The sequence below is a fragment of the Myiozetetes cayanensis genome, unplaced genomic scaffold, assembly GCF_022539395.1.
Source record: "Myiozetetes cayanensis isolate MyiCay16 unplaced genomic scaffold, myiCay2020 scf493, whole genome shotgun sequence".
Lineage (NCBI taxonomy): Eukaryota > Metazoa > Chordata > Aves > Passeriformes > Tyrannidae > Myiozetetes > Myiozetetes cayanensis.
The window spans coordinates 19,474-34,471 of record NW_026087735.1 but is presented as its reverse complement, the minus strand read 5'-3'; the positions used below and the strand labels follow the sequence as shown (position 1 = coordinate 34,471).

General features: G+C 58.0%; 1 protein-coding gene across 1 annotated transcript; it reads left to right on the top strand.

Moving 5' to 3' along the window:
* Positions 1–1,649: 1,649 nt before the first annotated feature.
* Positions 1,650–14,090, top strand: LOC126648352 (translation initiation factor IF-2-like). The gene is made up of 6 exons (XM_050331172.1): positions 1,650–1,690; positions 1,847–1,947; positions 5,667–5,802; positions 10,167–10,267; positions 11,408–11,508; positions 13,840–14,090. Exons 2-6 carry the CDS (start codon positions 1,886–1,888, stop codon positions 13,923–13,925), a joined length of 486 nt encoding a protein of 161 aa, XP_050187129.1. The 5' UTR covers positions 1,650–1,690; positions 1,847–1,885; the 3' UTR covers positions 13,926–14,090.
* The last annotated feature ends 908 nt before the right edge of the window (positions 14,091–14,998 follow it).

The window sequence follows — 14,998 nt, the reverse complement described above, 5'->3', positions numbered from 1 at the left end:
GCCCTGAGAGACCCCCAAGTACAATTTGGGGGCCAGGGAAGGATTTTGGGGCTGGGGGGTCCTGGGATGATCCTGGGGGCTTTGGGGGTCCTGCTGACTCCTGGGGGTTTTGGGGGTCCTGGGGTCTCAATCCCCCTAAAGCCTCCCCAATCCCCCCAGATGTCCTGAGAGAGACCCCCAAGTAGAATTTGGGGGCCAGGGAGGCTCTTTGGGGGTCCTGGGATGATCCTGGGGGGCTTTGGGGGTTCCTGGGATGATCCGGGGGTCCTGATGATTCCTGGGGTTTTGGGGGTCCTGGGGTTTTTTGGGGGTCCTGAGGTCTCAAACCCTCTAAACTCCCCAATCCCCCAGATGCCCTGAGAGAGACCCCAAGTACAATTTGGGGGACAGGAAGGCCCTTTGGGGTCCTGGGATGATCCTGGGGGTCCTGGGATGATCCTGGGGGTCCTGCTGATTCCTGGGGGTTTTGGGGGGTCCTGATGACTCCTGGGGGGTTTTGGGGGTCCTGGGGTTCTCAAACCCTCCTAAACCCCCTAAATCATCCCCAGATGCCCTGAGGAGACCCCCAAATACAATTTGGGGGACAGGGAGGCCCTTTGGGGGTCCTGGGATGATCCTGGGGACTTTGGGGTTCCTGGGATGATCCTGGGGGTTTTTGGGGGTCCTGGGGGTTTTGGGGGTCCTGGGGGTTTGAGGGTCCTGGGGGTTTTGGGGGTCCTGGGGTCTCAACCCCCTAAAGCTCCCCAAATCCCCCCAGATACCCTGAGAGAGACCCCAGAGTACAATTTGGGGGCCAGGGAAGGATCTTGGGGCTGGGGGTCCTGGGATGATCCTGGGGGGCCTGGTGACTCCTGGGGCTTTGGGGGTCCTGAGGACTTTGGGGGTCCTGGGGTCTCAAACCCCCCCTAAACCCCCCCAATCCCCGCAGATGCCCTGAGGGAGACCCCCAAGTACAATTTGGGGGACAGAGAGGCCCTTTGGGGGTTCCTGGGATGATCCTGGAGGGTCTTGGGATGATCCTGGGGGTTTGGGGGTCCTGGGGGGTTTTGGGGGGTCCTGGGGGGTCTCAAACCCCCCCTAAAGCCCCCCAAATCCCCCCAGATACCCTGAGAGAGACCCCCAAGTAGAATTTGGGGGACAGGGAGGCTCTTTGGGGGTCTTGGGATGATCCTGGGGGGTCCTGGTGACTCCTGTGGGATCCTGATGATTCCTGGGGGGTTTTTGGGGTTCCTGGGGGTCTCAAACCCCCCCTAAACCCCCCCAAATCATCCCCAGATGCCCTGAGGGAGACCCCCAAATACAATTTGGGGGACAGGGAGGCCCTTTGGGGTTTCTGGTGATTCCTGGAGTGTCTTGGGGGTCCTGGTGACTCCTGGGGGGTCCTGATGACTCCTGGGGGGTTTTGGGGGGTCCTGGGGGTCTCAAACCCCCCCTAAACCCCCCAAATCCCCCCAGATGCCCTAAGAGAGACCCCCAAGTACAATTTGGCGGACAGGGAGGCCCTTTGGGGGTTCCTGGGATGATCCTGGGGGGTCCTGCATGATTCCTGGGGTTTTGGGGGTCCTGAGGACTCCTGGGGGTTTTGGGGTCCTATGACTCTTGGGGGTCCTGGGGTCTCAAACCCCCTAAACCCCCAAATCCCCCAGATGCCCTGAGAGAGACCCGTAAGTACAACCTGGGGGACAGGGAGGCCCTTTGGGGGTCCTGGGATGATCCTGGGGGGTTCTGCTGATTCCTGGGGAGTTTTGGGGGGTTTTGGGGCCTGGGGGTCTCAAACCCCTAAACCCCCCCAATCCCCGCAGATGCCCTGAGGGAGACCCGTAAATACAATTTGGGGGACAGGGAGGCCCTGCAGAGCAGCCCTGGGGCTCTGGAACATTTCCACATGAAACTTTTCCGGGCCCAGAGGAACCTTTACCTGGCTGGGTTCGCCCTCCTGCTCTCCTTGTGAGTCTGGGGGGATTTGGGGGCATCTGGGGTCCCAGAATGAGTTTGGGGGATTTGGGGGCTTTGAGGGTGGGGAGGGGGACAGGACCCTTTTACCTGACTGGGTTCGCCCTCCTGCTCTCCTTGTGAGTCTGGGGATTGGGGGAGTTTGGGGGCATAGGGGTCCCAGGATGTGTTTGGGGGATTTGGGGTCCCAAAATGTGTTGGAGGGGATTTGGGGGTTAGGGAGGGGACAGGACCCTTTACCTGGCTGGGTTTGCTCTCCTGCTCTCCTTGTGAGTCTGGGGGGATTTGGGGGAGTCTGGGGGCTTTGGGGGTCCCAGAGTGATTTTAGGGGATTTGGGGTCCCAGGATGTGTTTAGGGTGGTGTCCCAGGATGTGTTTAGGGGGATTTAGGGGTCCCAGAATTGTGTTTAGGGGAGATTTGGGGGTCCCAGGATGTGTTTGGGGGATTTGGGGGTCCCAGGATGTGTTTGGGGGATTTGGGGTCCCAGGGTGTGTTTGGGGAGTCCCAGGATGTGTTTGGGGGGATTTGGGGGTCCCAGGGTGTGTTTGGGGGGATCTCCAGGATGTGTTGGGGGGTCCCAGGGTGTCTTTAGCTGGGGATTTGCGGCTGTCCCAGGATGTGTCTAGAGGGGGGATTTGGGGGTCCCAGGATGTGTTTGAGGGGATTTGGGGGTCCCAAAATGAGTTTGGGGGATTTGGGGGTTGGGGAGGGGACAGGACCCTTTACCTGGCTGGGTTCGCCCTCCTGCTCTCCTTGTGAGTCTGGGGGCTTTGGGGAGTTTGGGGTCCCAAAATGTGTTTGGGGAGAGTTTGAGGGTCCCAGGATGCGTTTGGGGGTCCCAGGTGTGTTTGGGGGATTTGGGGGTCCCAGAGTGTGTTTGGGGGTCCCAGAATGTGTTTGGAGCAGATTTGGGGGTCCCAGGGTGTTTTTAGGGGGATTTGGGGGTCCCAGGATGTGTTTAAGGGGTGTTTTTAGGGGTGTGATTTGGGGGTCCCAGGATGTGTTTGGGAGGGATTTGGGGGTCCCAGGATGTGTTTGGGGGATTTGGGGGTCCCAGGATGTGTTTGGGGGGGATTTGGGGGTCGAGGGTGTTTTGGGGGATTTGGGGTCCCAGGGTGTGTTTGGGGGAGATTTGGGGTCCCAAAATGTGTTTGGGGGATTTGGGGAGGCTGGGGAAGGGGACAGGACCCCTTACCTGGCTGGGTTCACCCTCCTGCTCTCCTTGTGAGTCTGGGGATTTGGGGAGGATTTGGGGTCCCAAAATGGGTTTGGGGGATTTGAGGGTCCCAGAATGAGTTTGGGGGTCCCAGGATGTGTTTGGGGGGGATTTGGGGGATTGGGGAGGGGGACAGGACCCCTTTACCTGGCTGGGTTTGCTCTCCTGCTCTCCTTGTGAGTCTGGGGGATTTGGGGGATTTGGGGGTCCCAAAATGAGTTTGGGGTCCCAGGATGTGCTTCAGGGGGATTCGGGGTCCTAGATGTGTTTGGGGTCCTAGGGTGTTTTTGGGGGATTTGGGGTCCCAAAATGATGTTTGGGGGATTTAGGGGGTCCCAGGGTGTTTTTAGGGAGATTTGGGGGTCCCATGATGTGTCTGAGGGGATTTGGGGTCCCAGGGTGTTTTTAGGGGGATTTGGGGTCCCAGGATGTGTTGGAGGGGATTTGGGGTCCCAGGGATGTGTTTAGGGGTCGCCAGGATGTGTCTCCTTGGGGGCTCTGGGGGTCCCAGGATGTGTTTGGGGGTCCCAGGATGTGTTTGAGGGGATTTGGGGGTCCCAGGATGTTTTTAGGGGGGATTTGGGGCTGGGGAGGGGGACAGGACCCCTTTACCTGGCTGGAGTTTGCTCTCCTGCTCTCCTTGTGAGTCTGGGAGGATTTGAGGGGTCTAGGATGGCGAGTTTGGGGGTCCCAGGATGTGTTGGGGAGGATTTGAGGGGATCCCAGGATGTGTTTGGGGAGGATTTGGGGGTCCCAGGATGTGTTTAGGGGCAATTTGGGGGTCCCAGGATGTGTTTGGGGGGATCCCAGGATGTGTTTGAAGGTGAATTTAGGGGTCCCAGGATGTGTTTGGGGGAATTTGGGGGTCCCAGGGTGTGTTTGGGGGTCCCAGGATGTGTTTGGGGGTCCCAGGATGTGTTTGGGGGTCCCAGGGTGTGTTTAGGGGTCCCAGGGTGTGTTTGGGGGTCCCAGGATGTGTTTGGGGGGATTTGGAGATCCCATAGCAGTTGAGGGGGTGGGGGTCCTGTGAGGGTTTTGGGGGGGTCCTGTGGGAGTTCAGTGGGATTTAGGGGGTCTCTGATCCCATGGGGAGTCCCTGAGCCCCTGTTTTTACCCCAGCCTCCTGAGGCGTTTGGTGACGCTGATCCCGCCCTGGGGGTCCTGAGGGGTTTGGGGTCTGGGGTCTCTGGGACCCTGGTTGATCTGGGGGCTCTGGGGGTCTCTGGGTGACCCTGGGGGTTCAGTGGGATTCAGGGGGCTCATGTGTGATTTGGGGGTCCCTGAGCCCCTGTTTTTACCCCCCTAGTCTCCTGAGGCGTTTGGTGACGCTGATCTCGGCCCTGGGGGTCCTGAGGGGGTTTGGGGGATCCTGAGGGACCCTGGGTGACCCTGGGGGCTCTGGGACCCTGGTGATCCCGGGGGTTCAGGGTGATTTGGGGGTCTTGTGATCCTTGGGGGTCCCTGAGCCCCTGTTTTTACCCCCAGCCTCCTGAGGCGTTTGGTGACGCTGATCCCGGCCCTGGGGGTCCTGAGGGGTTTGGGGGTCCTGGATGCCTCTGGGTGGCTCAGGATGATTCAGGGGTGTTCAGGGTGATTTGGTGATTTGGGGGGTCCCTAGAGCCCCTCTTTTGTACCCCATGCCTCCTGAGGCGTTTGGTGACGCTGATCCCCACCCTGGGGGTCCTGAGGGGGTTTGGGGGTCCTGGGATGTCCCTGGCTGACCCTGGGGTGTTCAGGGTGATTTGAGGGTCTCTGTTCAGGTGATTGGGGGGTCTCTGAGCCCCTCTTTTTTTACCCCCCCAGCCTCCTGAGGCGTTTGGTGACGCTGATCCCCACCCTGGGGGTCCTGAGGGGGTTTGGGGGTCTCTGGGTGCCCCTGGGGTGGTCAGGGTGATTTGGGGGGTCCCAGGGGTGTTCATTGTGATTTGGGGGGGTCCCTGAGCCCTCTTTTTACCCCCATCCTCCTGAGGCGTTTGGTGGCGCTGATCTCGGCCCTGGGGGTCCTGAGGGGTCCTGGGGTCTGAGGGGGTCCTGAGGGGGTTTGGGGGCTCTGGGGGCTCTGGGACCCTGGTGATTCGGGGGATTCAGGGGTGTTATTTGTGGTTTGGGGGTCCCTGAGGCCCTCTTTTCCACCCCATCCTCCTGAGGCGTTTGGTGACGCTGATCCCAGCCCTGGGGGTCCTGAGGGGTTTGGGGGTCTGAGGTGGTTCTGGCTGACCCTGGGGTGTTCAGGGGATTCAGGGGTGTTATTTGTGATTTGGGGGGGTCCCTGAGCCCCTGTTTTTTCCCCTCATAGCCTCCTGAGGCGTTTGGTGACGCTGATCTCGGCCCTGGGGGTCCTGAGGGGGTTTGGGGGCTCTGGGGGGCTCTGGGTGACTCTGGGGGGCTCTGGGTGACCCTGGGGGGGTTCAGGGTGATTCAGGGGTGTTATTTGTGGTTTGGGGGGTCTCTGATCCCATGGGGGGTTCCCTGAGCCCCTCTTTTTTACCCTCATAGCCTCCTGAGGCGTTTGGTGACGCTGATCTCGGCCCAGGCCTCGCTGGGCGCCTCCAGCCAGGCCTTCCGCAAGCAGGCCGAGGGCGCCAGCCAGGCCGCCCGCAGGTACCTGGAGGACAACGACGCCCTCAGGAAGGTATTTACCCAAAAAATAAACCTCCTAAAAACATCCTTAAAGATCCCTGGGACACCCCCCAAAAAAAACCCCCAAAAAATTCCACTCAAAACCACCCAAAAACACCCCAAAAATACCCCAAAAATCAGTGACACCCCCCCAGGTACCTGGAGGACAACGACGCCCTCAGGAAGGGATTTACCGAAATAAACCTCCTAAAAACATCCTAAAACCCTGCAGGACACCCCAAAAACACCTAAAAATCCCACTCAAAAACACCCAAAAATGGCCCCCAAAAATACCCAAAAATCAGTGACACCCCCCCAGGTACCTGGAGGACAACGACGCCCTCAGGAAGGGATTTGCCCAAAAATAACCCCCCAAAAAACATCCCAAAAGACCCTGGAACACCCCCCAAAAAATAGCCCCTAAAAAATCCCGCTAAAAAACGCCCCAAAAATGGCCCAAAAATCAGTGACACCCCTGCAGGTACCTGGAGGACAACGACGCCCTCAGGAAGGGATTTACCCGAAATAAACCTCCTAAAAACACTACCTCAGAACTCCTGAGAGACACCCCCAAAAAAATCCCGCTCAAAAATGCCCCAAAAATGGCCCAAAAAACACCCAAAAATCAGTGACACCCCCGCAGGTACCTGGAGGACAACGACGCCCTCAGGAAGGTATTTACCCAAAATAAACCCTCTAAAAACACCCTAAAAATCCCTGGAGACACCCCCAAAAACACCCCTAAAAAATCCCACTCAAAAACACCCCAAAAATGGCCCAAAACCAGCCAAAAATCAGTGACACCCTCCCAGGGGGTACCTGGAGGACAACGACGCCCTCAGGAAGGTATTTACCCAAAATAAACCCTCAAAAAACATCCTCAAACCCCAGAAATCCCTGGAACACCCCCAAAAAAATACCTAAAAATACCCCAAAAACGCCCCAAAATCACCCAAAAATACCCCAAAAATCAGTGACACCTCCGCAGGTACCTGGAGGACAACGACGCCCTCAGGAAGGGATTTACCCAAAATAAACCCTCAAAAAACACCCTAAAAACCCTGGAGACACCCCCCAAAAACACCCCTAAAAATCCCACTCAAAAACGCCCCAAAATGGCCCAAAAAAACCCCAAAAAGCACTGACACCCCCGCAGGTACCTGGAGGACAACGACGCCCTCAGGAAGGTATTGACCCAAAAAATAAACACCCAAAAAACATCCCAAAAGACCCTGGGACACCCCCCAAAAAAATCCCGCTCAAAAACGCCCCAAAAATGGCCCAAAACCAACCAAAAATCAGTGACACCCCCGCAGGTACCTGGAGGACAACGACGCCCTCAGGAAGGTATTTACCCAAAATAAACCCTCAAAAAACACCTTAAAAAAACCTGGAGAACCCCCCCAAAAACACCCCTAAAAAATCCCACTCAAAAACACCCCAAAAATGGCCCAAAAATACCCCAAAAATACCCCAAAAATCACTGACACCTCTGCAGGTACCTGGAGGACAACGATGCCCTCAGGAAGGGATTTACCCAAAATAAACCCTCAAAAAACATCCCAAAAGACCCTGGGACACCCCCAAAAAAATCTGAAAAAAATCCTGCTAAAAAACGCCCCAAAATGGCCCAAAAATACCCCAAAAATCAGTGACACCCCCACAGGTACCTGGAGGACAACGACGCCCTCAGGAAGGTATTTACCCAAAAAATAAACACTCCTAAAAACACCCTCACACTCCCTGGGACACCCCCAAAAAAATCCGAAAAAAATCCCGCTAAAAAATGCCCCCAAATGGCCCAAAAATACCCCAAAAACACCCCAAAAATCAGTGATACCCCCCCAGGTACCTGGAGGACAACGACGCTCTCAGGAAGGGATTTACCCAAAATAAATGTCCTAAAAACATCCCAAAAGACCCTGGGACACCCCCCAAAAAAATCTGAAAAAAATCCCGCTAAAAAACACCCCAAAATGGCCCAAAAAAACCCCAAAAATCAGTGACACCCCCGCAGGTACCTGGAGGACAACGACGCCCTCAGGAAGGTATTTACCCAAAAAATAAACCTCCTAAAAACATCCTCACACTCCCTGGGACACCCCCAAAAAAATCCCGCTCAAAAATGACCCCAAAACACCCAAAAACACCCCAAAAATACCCCAAAAAGCACTGACACCCCCCCAGGTACCTGGAGGACAACGACGCCCTCAGGAAGGGATTTACCCAAAAATAAACCTCCTAAAAACATCCTTGAAATCCCTGGGACACCCCCAAAAAAATCTGAAAAAAATCCCGCTAAAAAACGCCCCAAAAATGGCCCAAAAACACCCCAAAAATACCCCAAAAATCAGTGACACCCCCACCAGGTACCTGGAGGACAACGATGCCCTCAGGAAGGTATTTACCCAAAAATAAACCCTCAAAAAACACCTTAAAAAACCTGGAGAACCCCCCAAAAACACCCCTAAAAAATCCCACTTAAAAACGCCCCAAAAACACCCAAAAAACACCCAAAAATCAGTTACACCCCTGCAGGTACCTGGAGGAAAATGACGCCCTCAGGAAGGGATTTACCCAAAATAAACCCTCAAAAAACACCCTAAAAAACCTGCAGAACCTCCCAAAAACACCCCTAAAAAATCCCACTTAAAAACACCCAAAAATGGCCCAAAAAACACCCCAAAAATCAGTGACACTCCCACAGGGGGTACCTGGAGGACAACGACGCCCTCAGGAAGGGATTTACCCAAAAATAAACCTCCTAAAAACATCCTTGAAATCCCTGGGACACCCCCCAAAAAAATCCTGCTAAAAAACGCCCCAAAAAGGCCCAAAAACGCCCCAAAAATACCCCAAAAATCAGTGACACCCCCGCAGGTACCTGGAGGACAACGACACCCTCAGGAAGGGATTTACCCAAAAAATAAACCTCCTAAAACACCCTCGAGCACTCCCTAGGAACACCCCTAAAAAATCCCGCTCAAAAACGCCCCAAAAATACCGCAAAAAACACCCCAAAAATGCCCAAAAAAACACCCCAAAAATGCCCCAAAAACACCCCTAAAAAATCCCACTCAAAAATGCCCCAAAAACTTTACCACCCCAAATATCCCCAGGATCCCCTAATTCCCTCCTGACCCCCAAAATTCCCCCTGACCCCCAAATTTCCCCTGATTTAAAATTCCCAGCAGCTGCAGGATCTGAGAGGCCCTGAGACCCTCAGACCCCCAAATTCTCCCCAACCCCCCAATTTTCCCCCATTTCCCTCCCTGACCCCCAAATTTGCCCCCAGCAGCTACAGGAGTTGGGGGCTCATGACCCCCCTAGACCCCCAAATTTTCCCCTCACCCCCAAATTCTGCCCCCAGCAGCTGCAGGAGTCGGGGGCCCTTTGATGCCCCCAGACCCCCCAGGACCCCTGACCCCAAATTTCCCCAGCAGCTGCAGGATCGGGAGGCCCTCTGACCCCCAGACCCCTCAGGACCCCCTGACCCCCAAATTTTGCCCCCAGCAGCTGCAGGATCGGGGCCCCTAACCCCCTGACCCCAAATTCCCCCTGACCCCCAAATTTCCCCAGCAGCTGCAGGATCAAAGGGGTTTCAGCCCCTGACCCCCAAATTCCCCTGACCCCCAAATTTGCCCCTGACGCCCCAAATTTGCCCCCCAGCAGCTGCAGGAGTTGGGGGGCCTTTGACACCCCAGACCCCCAAATTTTCCCCTGACCCCCAAATTTGCCCCTGACCCCAAATTCCCCAGCAGCTGCAGGGATCGGAGGGCCCTGACCCAGACCCCTGACCCCCAAATTCCCCCTGACCCCCAAATTTTGCCCCCAGCACTGCAGGAGTCGGGGGCTCCTCTGACCCCGGACCCCCAAATTTGCCCCCAGCAGCTGCAGGAGTCGGGGGGCCCTGTGACCCCCAGACCCCCAGGACCCCCTGACCCCCAAAATTCCCCTGATCCCCAAATTGCCCCCAGCAGCTGCAGGATCAGGGGGCCCTGTGACCCCAGACCCCCAGGACCCCCAGACCCCCAGGACCCCTGACCCCCAAATTGCCCCAGCAGCTGCAGGATCGAGGGGTGTCCTGTGACCCCAGACCCCCAAATTTGCCCCTGACCCCCAAATTCCCCCAGCAGCTGCAGGATCGGGGGGCTCCTTAGACCCCAGACCCTGACCCCCAAATTCCCTCCTGAGCCCCCAAATTTCCCCAGCAGCTGCAGGAGTCGGGGGCTCCTGCTGACCCTAGACCCTCAGGACCCCCTGACCCCCCAAAATTTCCTCCCTGACCCCCAGAATTTCCCCAGCAGCTGCAGGAGTCGGGGGGCTCCTTGAACCCCTGACCCCCAAATTCCCCCTGACCCCCAAATTTGCCCCCAGCAGCTGCAGGAGTCGGGGGGCCCGTCCCCACCCGTGACGGGGCGAGACCCTGAAGGCCAAGGTGGAGTTGCTCAAGGAGGAGCTCGAGAGCAGCAAGAGGGGTAGGGGGCTCTGGGAGGCTTTTGGGGGTCCTGGGGGCTTGGGGGGTCCTTGGGGGATTTAGAGGGGTTGGGGGCTTTTGAGGGTCTGGGAGAGCTTAGAGGGTAGGGGGCTCTAGGAGGGTCCTGGGGGCTCTGGGGGCTTTGGAGCTCTGGGGAGCTTTTGGGGGCTCTGGGGGCTTTTGGGGGTCCTGGGGAGCTTTGGGGGGTCTGGGGGGCTTCTGGGGGGTCTTAGGGGAGCTTTGGGGGTTTTTGGGGAGCTGGGGGCTTTAGGGGGCTCTGGGGGCTTTTGGGGGTCCTGGGGGATTTAGAGGAGTTAGGGGGCTCTAGGAGGGTCTTGGGGGCTTTGGGGGCTGAGGGCTTTGGGTCTGGGGGTCCTGGGGGCTTTGGGGTAGTCCTGGGGGTCTTGAGGGGCTTTGGGGGCTTGGGGGGCTGGGGGGGTCTGGAGGTGTCCTGGAGCTCTGGGTTTTTCAGGGGTTTGGGGATGTTGGGGGTTCAGGTCCCTGTGACCCCCGTGCCCCCAGCCCTGGAGAAGGCAGAGAGACGAGGTTCAGGCCATGGGGGCTTTGGGGTGAGTTATGGGTTTGGGGGTTTTGGGGGCTCTGGGAGGCTCTGGGGGCTCTGGGTTTTCAGGGGGTTTGGGGGTGTTTGGGGGGTTTTGGGGTCTCCATGACCCCCCGTGCCCCCAGCCCTGGAGAAGGCTGAGAACGAGGGCAGGCCATTGGGGGCTATGGGGTGAATTTGGGGGCTCTGGGGGGTTTAGGGGCTCTGGGGTTTTCAGGGGGATTTTAGGGGGTGTTTGGGGGTTTTGGGGTCTCTAGACCCCACTGTGCCCCCAGCCCTGGAGAAGGCGGAGAACGAGGGGGGCCATGGGAGGCTTTAGGGTGAATTTGGGGGTCTGAGGGGTTTAGGGAGTCTGGAGGGTCTGGGGTTTTCAGGGGGTGTTTGGGGGTTTTGGGGTCCTGTGACCCCCTGTGCCCCCAGCCCTGGAGAAGGCCGAGAACGAGGGCAGGCCATGGGGGCTTTGGGGTGGGATTGAGGGGCTCTTGTGGGGTTTAGGGAGCTCTGGAGGTCTGGGTTTTCAGGGGGTTTTGGGGAGTGTTTGGGGGGTTTTGGGGTCCCCATGACCCCCTGTGCCCCCAGCCCTGGAGAAGGCGGAGAACGAGGTGCAGGCCATGCGGCGCCAGGCACAGGGTCTGACCCGCGAGTACGATCGGCTGCTGGAGGAGCACGCCCGGCTCCAGGTGCCCCAAAAACACCCCCAAAAACACCCCCAGGGACACCCCAAACACCTCTGAACTCACCCAGGGACACCCCAAGCATCCTGGACTCATCTGGGACACCCTTGAATCCCAAAACACCCCTGAACCCCCCCAGGGACACCCCAAATACCCCTGAACTCACCCCAGGGACACCCCAAACATCCCTGAACTCACCAGGGACATCCCAAACACCCCTGAACCCCCAAAAAACACCCCAAAAAACACCCCAAACACATCTGAACTCACCCCAGGGACACCCCAAACACCCCTGAACTCACCAGGGACACCCCAAACACCCCTGAACCCCCAAACACCCCTGGACTCACCAGGGACACCCCAAACACCCCCAGGGACACCCCAAACACCCCTGAACATCCCCAAAGACACCCCAAAATCACCCCCAGAAAACACCCCAAACACACCTGAACTCACCCCAGGGACACCCCAAACACCCCTGAAACCCCCAAACACCCCTGAACCACCACAGGGACACCCCCAAACACCCCTGAACCCCCAAAAAACACCCCCAAACACCCCTGAACGCAGCATGGACACCCCAAACACCCCTGAACCCCCAGACACCCCAAAAAACACCCCCAGAAAACACCCGAAACACATCTGAACTCACCCCAGGGACACCCCAAACATCCCTGAACTCCCCAGGGACATCCCAAACACCCCTGAACCCCCAAACACCCCTAAAACACCCCTAAACACCCCTAGAAACACCCCCCAAGGACACCCCAAACACATCTGAACTCACCCCAGGGACCCCCCAAACACCCCTGAACTCACCAGGGACACCCCAAATACCCCTGAACCCCCCAAAACACCCCTGAAACCCCCCCAGGGACACCCCAAACACCCCTGAACCCCCAAATACCCCCAAAAAACACCCCCAGGGACACCCCAAACACCCCTGAACCCCCAAACACCCCTGAAACACCCCAGGGACACCCCAAACACCCCTGAACCCCCAAACACTCCAAAAACACCCCAGGGACACCCCAAACACCCCTGAACCCCAAAACTCCCTGAAACACCCCAGGGACACCCCAAACACCCTAGAACCCCCAAACCTACCTCCCAAAAACACCCCCAGAAAACACCCCAAACACCTCTAGAACACCTACAGGGACACCCCAAACACCCTCTAGAACACCCCAAAAGCCCCCTAAACTCACCCCAGGGACACCCCAAACACCCCTGAACCCCCAAACACCCCTAAAAACACCCCATGAAAACACCCCAGGGACACCCCAAGCACCCCTGAACCCCCCAAACACCCCTAGAACTCAACCAGGGACACCCCAAAACCTCCCTGAACTTCTCCATGTCCTCGAACCCCCAGGGATCCCCCCAAATCTCCTGAACCTCCCAGACAACCCTGGAACCCCCAGGGACACCTCAAACACCCCCAGGGACACCCCAAACACCCCTGAACCCCCAGGGACACTCCAAACACCCCCTGAACCCCCAAACACCCCCAGAACACCCCAGGAACACCCTAAACACCCCTAAACCCCCAAACACCCCAAGAAACACCCCTAAAACACCCCCAGAGACCCCCAGATCCCCTGAACCCCTTCCCAGGACACCCCAAAATCTCCCTAAACTCCCCATGTCTCGAACATCCCCAAAGACCCCCAAATCACCCCCTCAACCCCCCTTTTTCACCCTCCCAGACACCACCCAACCCCTAAATCCCCCCAGAGCCCCCCAAATCCCCAGACTCCCCCAACCCCTCCTCCCCCCACCCAGACACCCCTGACCCCCTAAACTCCCTCTAAATCCCCCCAGACCCCTCTCAAACCCCCTCAACCCCCTTTTCACCCCAACCCTAGACCCCTAAAATCCTCCTAGTCCCCCAAAATCCCCCAAATCCCCCCTAACCCCCTTTCCACCTCCCAGACAACCCCCAACTCCTAAATCCCCCAACCATCCCCCAGACCCCACAAAAATCCCCCTAACCCCCCTTTCCACCTCCCAGACACCCCCAACCCCCAAATCCCTCCAGACCCCCCAAATCCCCCTAACCCCCTTTTTCACCCCACTAGACCCCTAAAATCCCTCCTAACACCCCTAAAACCCCAAAATCCTTCCTACCCCCCTCCATCCCTAGACACCCCGACCTCCTAAAACCCCCAACCCCCCAGACTCCCCTCTAGACCTACCCTAAAACCCCCAACCCTAAATCCCCAGACCCCTCAAAATCCCCTCTACCTTTTTCACCCCCCAGACACCCCGACCCCTAAAACCCCCAAGCCATTCCCCCAGACTCCCCAAAACTCCCTAACCCCCTTTTTCCCCCAGGCCGCCCACGACGGACCCCGGGACAAGAAGGAGGAGTGAGGGGGCCTCCAGCCACGCCCACCGGCGGCGAGACCACGCCCCCTTAAACCAAAACCACGCCCACTTCAGAAGACCACGCCCATTTCTGCAGGCACCGCCCACTCTTGCCAAAACCCCGCCCCAAACCACGCCCCCCGTGACCAAACCACGCCCCCTCTGTTCAGGCCACGCCTCTTCGGGACCAGGCCACGCCTCCAGCCTTTTTTGGGTGGGGAGGGGGAATGGGTTTGGGACCCCCCTCCCCCTCGGTTGTTTTTGGGATCCCTCTGGGTTGGGTTTTTGGGGGTCCAAACCTCGCTTTGGGGGGGTCCCCACCCCCTCCTCCCTGGGGGCAATTTGAGACCCCCTTTGTTTTTGGGTTCAATAAAAGGTTGGATTGGGTCTAGTCGTGTTTGAGACCCCTCAGGACCCCCAAAATTCCTCCCCTGGGGCTCCCAAATCCACCCCCCAGGACCCTCAAATTTCCTGGGACCCCAAAATCTTTCATGGGACCCCAAATCTCTGGGACCCTAAACCCTCCCAGGACCCCCAAACCCCCTTGGGACCCCAAAATCTTTCTTGGGACCCCCAAACTCCTCCTCAGGACCCCCAAACTCCCCAGGACCCCAGGACCCCCAAACTCCCCTTAGGACCCCAAACTCCTCCCCAGGACCCCCAAGCCCCTCCCACGACCCCCAAACTCCCCCAGGACCCCCAAAATCTTTCCTGGGACCCCAAACTCCCCACCCAGGACTCCCAAAATCTTTCATGGGACCCCCCAAACTCCTCCCAGGACCCCCAAACCCCCTTGGGACCCCCTCAACCCCTTGGGACCCTCCCACATCCCCTGGGAACCCCCAAACCTTTGTGGGACCCCAAACTCCCCCAATCCCTTCCCCCCCACCCAGGCCCACCCAAACCCTCCTGGCACCCCCTCCCCTTCCCCCCAAAATCTCCCCTGGATCCCCCAAATTCCACTCTGGGACCCCCCAAATTTTGAGACCCCCCCCGAGGTTTCACCACCTTTATTGGCACCGTGCACGGGGAGGGGCTGGGGACCCTAAAGGGCAGGACCTCCCATTATGGGGCTGGGGACCCCCTCCTATGGGCACAGGACCCCCATTATGGGGCAGGGGACCCC